The sequence below is a fragment of the Caenorhabditis remanei genome, chromosome IV (assembly GCF_010183535.1).
Source record: "Caenorhabditis remanei strain PX506 chromosome IV, whole genome shotgun sequence".
Taxonomy (NCBI): Eukaryota; Metazoa; Nematoda; class Chromadorea; order Rhabditida; family Rhabditidae; genus Caenorhabditis; species Caenorhabditis remanei.
In genome coordinates, this window is record NC_071331.1 from 19943632 (window position 1) to 19957683 (window position 14052).

Genomic DNA, 14052 nt, shown 5'->3' on the forward strand with positions numbered 1-14052 from the left:
GAATCCACTGAATTACAAGCTCACTTCTACCATATTATATTAAGTTTGTTTGAACTGGGGCACCTTTGGCGCGTTTGGAAACAAACTTTTTTTCCAGACATGAGAAATGGAATTAATCTAAATCATGTCTATCATCTTTTTTCTTGGTTTGAAATAGTAAAATTTTTTGAAAATTTCTTAATTTCTTACAGAAGTTGATTCGTTCCCGTCTAGTAATCTTTCATCTTCGCCATAAACAAATAAAACTACAAAGATATGAGCAGTTTCGAAAAAAATTTATTAGACCGATGAAAGAATTTAGTTTGTACGAAAACAAACTCTGGCTGATGAAACTCTCACATTTTCCAATTTTTGCTGAAACAACAAGTTTTGAGCAATTTTCAGATTTTTCAAAAAATCTTTCTCATTTTTTCTATGAATCGACATGAACACAAACAAGTTGATGAGTTTTTTGTAGTATATCTTATCTTATAGAAGACCAAAACTATTAACTTGATTTAAAAGTTTTATAGTTTTCTATCTTTCTTGAAACAGTAAGTTTTTTGTGATCTTTACCAATTTTCATAACATTTTACTAATTCATTTGTTTTCGAAAATCGCAACATAAAAATTGTTTTGTTTTTTATCTCTTAATCAGTACTGTATATTAATAATAATTGGTAACTCAACATTTACTTGTTTTCCCACTAAAAGCAGTAACTTTTACGATTTTTCTGTTTTTCAACAAAGAATTTCCCTGTTTCACGTTGTTCTGAAAACCGATATAAACCTAAACTGATTAATGGTAATAAAATTTTTTCTGCTTTACTTTTTTCTCAAACTCAAAAAATAACTTTTTTTCGAGTTTCCAGACTAACTTTAGTTTTCAGTTATCTATCTGAAATTTAGTAGTTTTTTTTTTGAAACACATCGTTTTCCTACTCGTTTGGAAAGTGCAATCTCAAACTACTCCCAAAAATAAAATTCTCGTGAAACAGTAAATTTTTCCTACCCCAACTATCTTTATCTTTACTAATAATATTCAACAGATTCCGTCTGTCCGTTTATGTGTTGCAAGCCATAACTCCCTCTGTAGTGGACCGATTTCTATGAAACCTAGACAGATTGATTGGAAATTTCCCTTAGATGATGCCCGAACTTTTCTTTTTTCGAAAAAGTTGATTTTGACGTCTTCTGGAGACGATGACCATTTCAACAGTAAAAAGCGTTGAGAAAGGTGTGTCCCGACAGGGTGGTAGAAAGCTCAAACTTACTGACTCGGTGTTTCTTATCTGCATTCTCGAAATGGCCACGGCCGCGCGTATTTGGTGTAGCGGTCTACACAGGTGGTTCGCGATGGATGCTATATGGGGCATATTCAAAATGGAAGCATATAACCTCCCATGTGCTCGCATAAAACGATGTGCTTTGCGCGCGGAAGTGATATGCTTCGAGGCGTGATGCTTGTGGCACGGATCCTGCGTGCTTCCATGTAGCTCGCATATAGGATCCATGTTTTCACCGTAAACCTGAAACTTGCAACGACACTCCGCCATTACACCATGGCGTGTTGTTTATCGTAATTGAAACTGCATTTTTTTCAAAGACATTTTCATAATTTTCTCCGTTTTTGAAGATTTTCATGCACTTTTTGTCAAATTTTGCTGAAAACAAATTACGACTAAATAAAAATTAATTTTTAATTAATGTCCGAAAAGTATAATTTTAATTTTCAAGCTGAATCTCGATTTTTTAGGAAAACCTCAATGAAATGAAACGATAAAATTATCTTATTCCATGAAAGTAAGAGCGTCTTTATTTTTCTTACTTCGGATTGGCTATAATAAGTATTTTTAGATGGAAAAAGGTAAGACGGTAAGTTTTTTTTCAAGACGAAGTAAGAAAAGCAAGAAGCTCATCACTGTGTAAGACGGTTTTCGGAAAACATTCATTTCGTTGATTAGCTGATTTAAACTTTTTTGATTCATTGATTGATTTCTGTTTTTTTTGGTAAGAAATGGAATGAAAGAAAAAGGAACGAAAAAAGTTATAGCTTTCTCGAAAACTATTCGTATTTTTGTTTCTGAAAGTATAGTCGTAATTTGTTTTCAATGAAAACTGAAAACGGAGAAAATGAATATGTCATAAAGAATAGAGCTGAACAGACTCGGAATGGAATAGCAAAGTAGCAACACATTATAATGGGTGGAATTAGTGGGCGAAGGCATCGTACGAGCTATCGGTAGACATGATAAACAGCAAGAATAACACGAATCGCGCGTGGGTCATATATGCTTCCCGCTGCCACCACATGCTTCCATATACCAGGCATATAACTAGCACATAAGTTTCCTATGACTCCCATATTCGACACCGCGCGAACGCACAATGCTTCCATCGCGAACCACCTGTGTAAGCAGGTGACTCTCACGCACGGGGTGGTGAGTTCGTTCCCGCCAGGTCGGAAATGTTTTTTGGTTTTTTGTTTTGATAGAAAAATAGACAGCCAGTATATGAAAGTTGTAAATAACGCCGTTACGGTCGAGATTTCGTAGATCAAAAGGGTTACGTGGGTATAATCGAGGAAAAAACTACGGTTTGGAAACTGCGCCGCAAATTTGCGTTCGTATGTGCACCCTTTCCCCAATTTTCGTTCCCCGATTAAAAGGCTCTCTCCGATTTTCGTAGAGTTCCCAACTTTCAAAATGTTTAAAAATTACAATCCTGCAAACGCCGAGTCAAAAACTGATTTATCCTTAAGACTTTCGTCCGCATCTTCTTGGGGAAAGGGAGGCGGCATCGCCGCCGATCAGTCAAAAACTCAAAAAGATTACATTTTCTGTCAAAATTTTTTGTTAAAAGGAAAATATGTTTTGAAGTTTTTGAACAAAGTTATAACGTTTTTTTGCGTATATCACTATTTATACCGCACCCTGTACATAAAGTGCATTTCTTTGAAGATCTTTAAGAATTTTGTCAACAAATAGTTTTGAAGTATTCTAGAGAAAAGAGGCGGCATCGTCGCCGAAGAGGTATAAAATCAGAAAGCAGAACTTTTCGGATCAAACCAGACTAAGAAGAAGATAAGAAGATTTCTGTGTATGTATATGGAAAACATCTTGAAAGGCTTTGGAGAGGGAGGCGACATCGCCGCCAATCAGTAAAAAACTCAAAAAAATGCTTTAAGCGCATTTTTTATACTGACATTCCATATTCCACAGGAAAAAGTCATTGAGAAAATTTGTTAAAATATTATCAGAAATACTGAAGTGTTTTAATTGTTCTCTACCGGAAAGGGCTTTTTAGCTAACGAAAACTAGCTTACAAGTGAATAAGTTATACGATCCAAAAGTAGAGGAGAATTCTGAGACCTCGATAGTAGTAATTCGGCATGATCACTCGCCTTTTGAGAAGGGAAGAAAGGAGTTATCAAGTTCACGTTCTTCTGTGAGATTGTTTTGAAATGAGGAAAACATAAGAAGAAAGTTCAAATTGGTAAATTCAAAAACAGCTCATTCTAAATTCCATGTTCTATCAGGATAGAAAAATTCATTGAGAAAGTTTGTAGAATTTGAGTCTGAAAAGGAGAGATTTTACAATTGTGCTTATCGGAATGAACTGCTCGGCTAAGAAGCGCCGCAGGCGCTGTAAAACTGAGAAGGGTGGTGTAGGGAAGGAGGTTTAGTCGCCGCTAGGCGACGTAAACCGACTGGTACATTCATATTCCCCACCAGACAGAACATTTGCGAATGAAAATGGTTTATTTGTTACGAGAGAGTTGGATAAAACAGTTCAGAAGTGTAATAATCTTCCATTGATCTCCTCTTCCATCCGATTTAGCACATCTGTAAAAGAACAATGATGTCAAAGTTGCAAAACAAAAGATAAATGTTCAAATATTGACACAAACCTGCGAGCAGACTGCTCCACTGGCGGCCAATTCGGCGGTACGGGCGAAGAATTTACGGGAGAGACGGATGGCCGATGATTCACACTGCAAAGTAATAATAGGAGTTGGGGTGGGGGGAAGCAATTTACGGTTTCATGAAAATTTCTAGAAGAATGTTTAGGAAGAAAGAAACGATACGACTTTTTTGTATGGATAAGGTAGAGTCTATTTTAGTTTTTATTACTTCTCATACTAAAATTCTAAAATGTTCCATAAACTTTACTGTTTCAAAAAACAGTAAAACAACCGGTATTTTTGTTTTAAGTGTTGAAATCAATTTATAGTTTCCAACATGGTATTACAGTTTCAGAAAAAACTGAAATGTAATAAATTTCACTAAAAATATTTACTAATAAATTTTGAGTTTGCAAGGAGTGTTTCCGTTGTTTATGATATTGTAGTTGAGAACAAAATTATCGATTAGAGACTTAAAAAAATAAAGCTGATCAATTATTGTTTCCACAAAGTAACTAACATTCAACCTTTTAAAAGTTCAGTTACAAAAAAGTTGAAAACAGTGAGAAATTATTTGTAGACATTGGGAAGACTAGAATCGGTGATAAAATTTCCTGTTTCAGAAATCATAAAAAAGTCCTGAACTCAGAATGTCACCGTTTCAGTGTTGCATTTGTTATTTTCAAAACATAAGCTCAATGGGCTTTTTTCTCAGTTTCTCAGAGATACTACTCCAGTTGGATGACTAAATATTGCTTTTTGAGTCAAGAATCAAACTTAAGGCAAAACTTCTTTCACTTACCATAGTTCCAAGAGCTGTTGGAAGTTTCTGGCAGACATTGGAATAGATTCCCTCAACAGCGTGAGCGTGAAGAGCCTCGTGGTTCTGAGCAATGAATTGCTCGACAGCTTGACAGTGCTCACATCCGATCATGGCCTTCTCTGGCTTGGCAAGAGCCAACAGTGCTGAAAAATCACATCAACTAATATAAGCAACGTTACCCATAAAATCTTTCTTACCACTCTCCTTCTTCTCACAAGTATGCATTGCAGTACAGATTCCCTTTCCGTCAAATTGATTGTAGGTCAAGAAGAGGACGGTAGACATGTACATGTGGACGAAATCATTGCATCCGGCAGTCCATGCTCCAACTACTTTAGCACACACAGCTGCTTGAATATCATCGGCGGTTCCTTGCTGAAAGTTAGACAATGTTTCAGAAATATCTGGTATGATTTTTCAATTTTTTATTGTCGTTCAAAATGTGGTTCAATGACAGTATACAAAACTTTTCAAAAAGTTTTTGAAACAGAAAGTTTAGTACAAAATATCAACTGATCAACTATTAATAATAATAGCAAATAGGTTAGTTCAGTTTCTCTTGAAACTGTAATTTTTTCTGTTTCAAATGTTGTTCTTAATTTTCCTGATAGATGTCATTTTCATTAGAACCAGTCACGTCTTTTCTTAAAAAAGTTTCTCATATTATGGATGCGATATTGTGAACTTCATAATAACATTGAAAAACATGTTTGTTTAGAATTTTTCATTTTGGTACAACTAAGGGATGTTCTAGACCTAAGTTGGAGTTCTCTGACTCAACCTATATTGAGAGATAGCTGAAGCCGTGGAGATTACAAATATGTATCCAACATTTGCTTAATACATAAGTGGGTTGAGTTATGTGGACTTGCTAATTCAGTTTTTCTGAAACTGTAAACGATTTGTAAAATTTTTTAAAAACAATTTCACTGTTTCAAGTACGCAAGATATCGTTAATCAATTAGTTAATTTTGTTATGTACTGTGTGTCGTTAAAATAAGTTAATGTATCGATAAGCTAAATCTAATATCATCACACAAATCCATTCGTTATCAGTATCTAAATAAAATCTTGAATAGTTTTCCACAAATTCTTTCATCTGGATATTATACAAAAGTCTCTGTTTCAAAGCTTTTTGGTTATATTGAATTTTTTTTCAATAGTATTCTACTCTCTGCCCCTTTTGATAACTCACTCTCTTATTAATGAATTCCTCGAGAAGAGTATCCATGGAAAGTGTGCATTCGAAGCAAGACATCAACTCTTCTCCATTCGAAGACTTAATAGTTCCCATTGATTTCCACAACTCATTCAGTGGTTGTTTTGGTGTCTCACGAGTCAATGGCTTAGCAGTCGCCGAGCACAATCCCATGTTTGAGCACATCAACTCCTTCTCTTGGAAGATATCTCTCATTTCGGTCATCAAGTCTGGAATGACCGAGGAGACGAAAATGTTGCATGCTTTGTGAGCCTTTCCGGCACTGCGGCACACGAGACGTTGGATTGTGGATTTGACCTGAAAGCTACTGTTTCAGAAGAATATTCTATTATTTTGGTTTTATAAAGGTGATTGATATTACGCTGAAAGATATGTTTTTAAAAATTCATAAGATTCAAGTTTTTTTAAAATTTTTTACAACAATTTCTGTAGTATTGTAACTTTAAAAAAAAACTTACTAAAACAAGTAATTCTAAAAACTTTTTATCAAGAATATTATATATCAAATTCCGCTCATTTTCAGCTTTCAGAAAAGTGCCCACACGACGAGGTTCCGATCAATGTGGGTCCCACCACGAAAACTACAGTAATCCGAAATTTTTAGGTTACTGTATTATAGTTTTCGCGTCGAGACCCAAAGTGATCCAATGCTAGTCATGACTATACTTTTATGAAAGCTGAAAATGAGCGGAATTTGAATTCGGAGTCAAAATTGTGAAAACGTGAAAATCGGGTTTGAATCCTTTGAATTTGTAGTTTTCGCTTCGATTTTTTCCTGATGATGTAATCAAATGTGTCTTTGATTTGACAGTATTTTTATTATAGTTCAAAATGTTCATAAGATTTTTACAAGGTCGCAAATTTAATAATGAATTATACCTGTCAAATTATATTATTAACTTTTGTAACAGGAAAATTTCGCTGTTAAATTTTTGCCATATTACCGATTGCTTATAAATTTCCCCTCAAACTATTACTGATATCTCTGAAACGGTAACTTACAGCATAAGAAGTGAAGTCATCGGCGAAAAGTTGTCCGAGTTGGCTGGAAGACGCCTGGCACTCGTCACAAACTTGTTGTCTCTAAAATCAATCAGATGACAATTCTGCGATAATTCAATCAACTCGCCCACCATAATGTTATCATTTGCAACGATGCTCTCCGACTTCTTCAAATAGAGCATAGCGAGACGAGCGAGTGGTGAGAATTGAGTCTCTCCGCACATTTGGAGTTTCGAGCACACGGCTGAGGTATCAACCTGGAATTGCCAATTAGAATCATTGAGAATCAAAGATGAGTGGTTTTTACCAAGTATGGAGCAAGTTTGAAGGCGATGTAGTCAAGTTTGTCGAGGGTCTTCGAGCAGTCCGATTGGTGGGATGTTCCGGCGCAGAGCATGGAGAGCGAGATCTTGAGTTGAGCCATTTTCATCTGGTCCTTGGAGGCATCGATGAAGTTTTGCACCATCTGAAAGAAAAATTTTGCAGTTTCATGGAACTTAAATGTTATTTTGCATCAATTATTACAGTAATTTCTTACCGATTTGCAAGAGTTACAAGCAGATGGTGCATCCTTAGCCTGGCTTCCGATAGCCAATGCGGCGAGAACAGCGAAAATCAGAACTGGTTTCATTGCTGAAACGAAAAATTTAATTTGAAACTGAAGAGTCTTTGCAAAAGGAAGAAATAATGGAAACACGTGTCGTCGCCTCTTTTTATCATAAATTTCTTATCGCGTCGACTCCATTCTACTCCTCCTCTCAATCACACCTAATTTATGGTTTCGCGAGGTTTCCGTGACCTCAATACACTAGAATACTTAATGGTTTTTGCTCGATAATTCAGTGACGGTCACGGAATTATCTTTCCACGAAAGTTGTTTGTCATCATAAATTTTAAATAGGAAAATAATAGTTTTTAGTTATCAGTGAGGGAATGAGATAGCAGTTGAGCGAAAAATAGAAAATATTTGAGTTTCTACCTGAAACAGTAAAATAACTAACCTGGTTGAACCTGCTTTGCTTGAGCAAAAATAATTAAAATTAGAGCTCCAAATAATCTCTAACGCTTTTGTTTGTTTTGACGAGTTGCAAAACGTCGTAGAACCAATTTTTGTGTCGTTTAAAAACCGGGACATTTTGCAACCCGAAATATTTCGAAATTCTTGGGAATAACTGAATGGGTGAGCGGAAAATCATTGAGATCGAAGAGTTTTGAAAAAAGTTGAAATGGCTTTGAGACAGAATTTTTGAAAACCACATTCAATAACCTGAAAAAAAACCAAGAACAAGATAAAACATGACTTTACTATCAAGAACTGCGATCCGTATGAACCTCCAATGTCGGAATTCAAATTTTTTTACTGTTTCAGTGAAAATTTGAAATACGAATTTATTAAAGACTGTGATCACAATATTGAACTACAAGGTGTCCTATTTACTGTTCCAATGAAAACATGAGCGTAAGATTTATCAATCTTAAAATTCACAACATTGGAATACAGCAATAAAATTAGCAAAAACTGAATAGAAATCACCGTAAAACCACTAATTGAGGTGTCCCTTTAAAAGAATTGCCTAAACGCTAAGGATAGTGGACAACTCTTCACATAATGTGTCCCTCTATTACAGTTGCACCTAGCTGGTTTATATATTTTTTCGAGTATCTACTAAAAACTGGCTTAAACTGATAACTTACGCTAAAAAACACTTTTTACGTTGATCTTCTATCAAAGTTCAAAATTTTTCTAGCTTTTGTCGTAAAATTGTCTTGAAATGTCGTATAATTGGATTTTCCTCAAATTGAGTTTCTACGGTTTAAAAAAAATATCGGCTCAATGAATGAAAATTATAAAAACTTCAAAATAATTAAATTTTTCTGAAACAGAAATTGTTTTTTTCTGGTTTCCGTGAATAATTGAGCTACAAATTTGTTGATAGCTAAACTTGAACATTTAAAATTTACTGTTCCAGTAAAACAGGATGTTTCAATATTATGACGGTAGTAGTAGTAGTCTATGGAGAATAACTTTTTCCTAAATTTTTTCCATTCGAAAACGTATTCATTGTATTTTTGATATCGCTCTCCCACAAAAAATAATCTCCACTGTAACTTTAGTTGTCTGTTATCTGAAATATTCGAAAATCCATAAAATCAGAAATATAATGATGTTCTTTATTTTTTAAGTTATCAGAAATGAAGATGTAAATCCATGTTTTCAGTTTAGCAGTTGAGCTGAAAATACAAAACAATAAAGATATTTCTTGAAACAGAAAAAGAAACTTACAGCCTCTACATATTCAAGAGTTGTTTCCACATATCTGGACACTAAAAACACTACAACTTTTTTTTGAAAGATATTTGTTACTTTATCAGTAAGTAGATAAATTACACAGTTAGTTAGATATCAATTTTCTTATAAACTTGACTATGGTTCACTTCAGTGAATACAAAAATAATAGAAAATATTTGATTGATAGTCCGCAATTCAAGATCAGAACAACTCTTATATCAGAACAATATCAGAATTTTCCTAGTTCCTAAAAGGCTAACAATTCTTTTGAAACAGAAAGTTTCAATGAAAACTTTAAATGTTTACTGTTTCTCCTGAACAAGAAGTATTTGCAATTTGAAACTAAAACTGATAATGCAGCTCACTTTTGGAATTGAAAGTACTAAAAGCATATATTCCAAAACCAGACTTTTTGGTATCATACGACTTGAATTTTTTTCATAAACAATTTCAGAACGTCGGATTTCAACTGAATATCGTAATGAATGCTCCAAAACCCCAAACCAATTTTCTATCTTTTAAACAGTAATAACTTGTTTAAAAATGTTCTGATATTTTCAGCACACAACTTGATATGTTTTCTATTGAATCAAACGTATTCTAGCCGGGAACCTCACTCGACATCTTTTCAAATTTCCGATTTAGTTAAATATCCATGTAAATGAAGAAGAATTAATTTTTCGAACTTTCAAGAACTCACACGGCTTTTAGAAACAGTGAAAAATTGAAAGAATGATTTCAAAAATTTTACTGTTTCAACACTTTTTAAAGATTGTTTCACTTTTATCACAATGATGGGCAAAAAGCCGCTGTATTGTGTTCAAAATAAAATGAGTATCTTTGAAACACCAACAATTGTATTCTCTCCCAAGAACCCCTTGACTTACAGTTAGCTAGAAGAAGGAGATTGAATGAGAGAATATGCTTTCATCCACTGAAATAAAACTTGTTTCTTTTTATAGCCCACACATATCAGTCCGCAAGAATCAAATTTAAATTTGATTTCTTAGTGAAACAGTAAATTTAAAAAAAAAATTTCTGTACAAAACATTTTGATTTATCTCTAGGGATATTTAGATTTGGTTCAGAAAACGGACAAAATTATTAAAACTTGTTATTCCATTTCCAACAAAAAATATCAGCCAACTAGTCGGAACTCATTTCAACAACATTCTACTTTTTTTTGAAACTGGAAATGTTTGATCATTTTTATACAAAACCGTTTGGAATTTTCTAATGTTTTGCAGTGTCGTGGAATTAATAGGTCTTAATTCACGACCTTGAGTATCAAGCCTGGTCCATTGGCAGACTTACATAATATTTACTCTAAATAATGAATAATAAATGAACACTAACAACTGCGTGAACCGTGACCAACCATACTGAATCCAACACTGTTCTTGACGTGCCCTCCTAAACTCAACCTGGTGACCTTACGATAAGGATCTGCTCTACATTCCGTGCATATAAGGAAGAGGAAGCCGTCAGAAGTCGTCGTCTCTCATTCATTCACTCTCCGATGTCCTACCGTGGAAACCGATGAACCATTGGCACAATGGCTCCGAGGATCTTCTTATCTTCCTGCGGAAGCTTCAACTAAGCTCAAACCACCTCCATCGAGGGAACCTGTTCCAATACGGACAAACCTGCTCCAATACGGACAACCAGCCGCCATGACAAGCAGATCTACTGGAGAAGCCTCGACTGTTGAGGACAAAGTACCCTATTGGTTATACACGTTAATAAAGTTGTTAGTTTTCTCCTCTTCCTGTTACTCTCATATTATAAGTATGACACGGGCCCACCGTCCCTCAAAGGTGTCATTACACTTTTGTTGTTTTATTTCTATGTATTCTATACAGAGGAAATGAAACATAAACTTCCTAGCTTTAGTATTTTTCTAAGTGTGAATGTGTTTCCCAGTACAGATGGCTGAAAATTCCTGTCAACATGAAAAAAAAGATCATTTGAAATGTATTACAATCATATTTGTCTTTTTACACGCTATCAATTTTTCATGAAAAAGTGAAAAAGCAGAAATTATGTTTAGAAATGTGCATTATGCATTGTTTTTGCAAATTTCTTTTTCAAAATCAAATTACCTTGAAACAGTAAATTCAAAAAATATAAATTACATTGAATGTCGGAATAACACGGACATTGTTACTAGTGCAGAAATAATGAAATATTGAATTGTCCCAAGATTTTGTGAAGTTTAAAAATATTGTTGAAAATATCGATCATGGAAAACTACCCTAACACGTAACTATTTCAATATAAAATTTTTATGGAACAGTAAATTTGATTTCTGATTCTAACTAGAAAATGATCGTGAGGTAAGCTGGAGTTATCAGACGTGACCTATATTATTGAGGGTATTTGTTCTCAGAACTCAAAAAAATAGAGCTCTAGTTTGAATGGAGCGCGTTTGCAATCTTGACTTTTTAGAAGAATTAGAACAAATTTCCGAAAATATAAGATTTTAAATTCAGTCTAACTAGGGAAGGCCTTCGAGTCAGTGTGGAGTTATGGGTCGTGACCTATATAGTTGGAAAGCTTAGAAAACGCTGATTCCAAAAATATATTCAATTTTTGCCCTTGAGGCCTGGTATTCGAGAAAAACGAGTTCTCTCAGCTTTCCAATGATATAGGTCACGACCCTTATCTTCAGACCGAGTCGAGGACCTTCCCCAGTAAGTTTAATGTTAAACACTTGGTTATTTTGCTGTTTCAAAAAAGTATCTAGTATTTTTTTCAATAAGCTTTTGATGATGGTATGAGGTGCAGAATGTTAGATGAAGTACATTGCAAAACTACCTACAAGTAATTTCAATATAGGTCACGAACCAAAACTCCAGACCGAGTCGAGGGCCTTCCCTAGTAAATTCAATTTTTTTACACTTTTTTAAAGGAGATTTTAAATTTCGATTATTACCCAGTTAAAAACTTTTAGTATTCAATTTTGGTAGTTTCCACAGCCTTTTTTTCATTTTAGTTCTGTGTATAATGCAAATTTTATGGAAAAGCTTGAAGTGACTAAATTATGCACACCAAAACTTTCTGTTTCAAATAGTTGATTAATATTTTCGAAATTTTGCAGAGAGCATTATTTTGTGTTTAATTGTTCGTATGAACTGCAAATAGAATCAACAAGTAAGTGGGAACAATTGGTATTAATTTTAAAAGTTTGCTTAAAATGTGAAAATTAATTTAAAATTTTTCAAAATAGAACTACCAGGAACTGAAAACACAAGTTTTGACTGTTTTACACGAACTGAACATTCATATTCCTAATTCCAAACTAAATTTTATTGAAACAGAAAATATTTCTCCCCCTCCCATCATATTTTTCCAACTAACCAGAATCCTTTGGACAGCACTTATTCGCCTCACAAACACCTTCGGCAGTGACTTGTTCAATGGTCATTTGAATGACAGTTGGCAAGTAGAGGTCCAAGAAATTGATGCACGATGCAGTCATGTTTCCAGGGACAATCTTGTAACACGCGAAGTCACGCACGTCGTTGGATAGCTTTTGCTGGAATAAATTTATGAATAAGGTCTAGCAGAACAATTTTCTGTTAACCTTTATATCAATGTTTCAGTTTATTGGTAATGGAAGCTGTATTGAATGTATATTTTTTTTAGTTCATTCGGGTACGAGAAGAAAAATTAGTGAAAAAAACATTTCAGAGTAAAACTAATAAAAACATTTTGAAACAGCGAAAAATTGAATTTCAAGAATTAGTTGTTTTTTGAAAACGTCAACATTTTACTCATTTTGAAACAGAAAATTTCAAGAAAAAATTGAAAACTTTGAAAACAGGAAGATTGAGATTTCTGTGGAAATTAATTTGTTCGGCTTGAAATATCTGGTCTCATAACGTTCTAAAGCTATAAGTTTCAAAATTATTACTTCATTGTTCTATAAATTATATATTAGCAGTGGTGTGATACTTGTTAGCGCCTTTTTGTGGAAGGGATATTTATCTAAAATGACAGTATAAAAAAATGAGTTAGTTAGTTATTTTTTGAAGTTCTGAAACTGTAAAAAAAAGTATTCGAAAAAATTTGAAACAATAAAACAGTGCCGTTTCAACAATTTGTTTTGATCTCACAAAATGTTTTGACAGCGATATCTTCTCTGAGGGATAAGTACTGTAGATCTTTTTTCGTTCATTTTCAAACTTCATGCTACAATTTTAAAATATTTGCTAGCGAGCATACAATCTTTTTTACTTTTAAAAATACTCGTTTTAGAATCACACCTTCAAAATGCGAATCACAATTTTTTAAATTTTGAAACAGTGAAAAATGTTTTTAGTAAAAAGTAACTGTTTCAGCAGTTCTTTCTGATCAAACAAAGTTTTCATACAGCGATTGGCTACTCACAAATGTGTTTTTTAAAACGTTCTTTTCAGATACATATAAAAACTTTAAAAATATCAAAATTTCCAAAATCTTCTGTTTCAAAAAATTAGATTTTCCGACATCTTTTGAAAACGATATACTCGAATTGAATTGAATTGAATTGAAACGGAATCAATGGTCAATAAAATCAACTTTTTCTGTTCGTTACTCTTTTCTATTTCTCTTTTCTCACCCTGTTTCCAATCATATCCTCTTGCATCGAGTCGACAACAAATTTACACTCGAAACACGATATCGCGAGAATCTGCAAAAGTTCATATTTTCCGACTCTTCTTCGAGAAGCAACGACATGTGTTTAGCAGGTGTCCCCCTGTCTGTTCTTTTACCCAAAAACGAGAGGAGAGGGATGTCTATTTGAGACATCTACACTCATTTCATTACTCGCTTTTTGGCTCTTCTTTATA

At 33.9% G+C, this 14052-nt stretch overlaps 2 protein-coding genes across 2 annotated transcripts; both read right to left on the minus strand.

Annotated features, from left to right (window-relative positions):
- Nucleotides 1-3815: 3815 nt before the first annotated feature.
- Nucleotides 3816-7558, minus strand: GCK72_015324 (uncharacterized protein; the record flags this gene model as incomplete). Its single annotated transcript, XM_053730780.1, has 9 exons — nt 3816-3824; nt 3890-3973; nt 4686-4849; nt 4904-5081; nt 5902-6222; nt 6928-7008; nt 7059-7184; nt 7235-7393; nt 7466-7558. The coding sequence occupies 9 exons, from the start codon at nt 7556-7558 to the stop codon at nt 3816-3818; spliced, it is 1215 nt and encodes a 404-aa protein (XP_053585552.1).
- Nucleotides 7559-12572: 5014 nt separating this feature from the next.
- Nucleotides 12573-13847, minus strand: GCK72_015325 (uncharacterized protein; the record flags this gene model as incomplete). The annotated part of the gene is made up of 2 exons (XM_053730781.1): nt 12573-12755; nt 13821-13847. The coding sequence occupies 2 exons, from the start codon at nt 13845-13847 to the stop codon at nt 12573-12575; spliced, it is 210 nt and encodes a 69-aa protein (XP_053585553.1).
- Nucleotides 13848-14052: the final 205 nt, after the last annotated feature.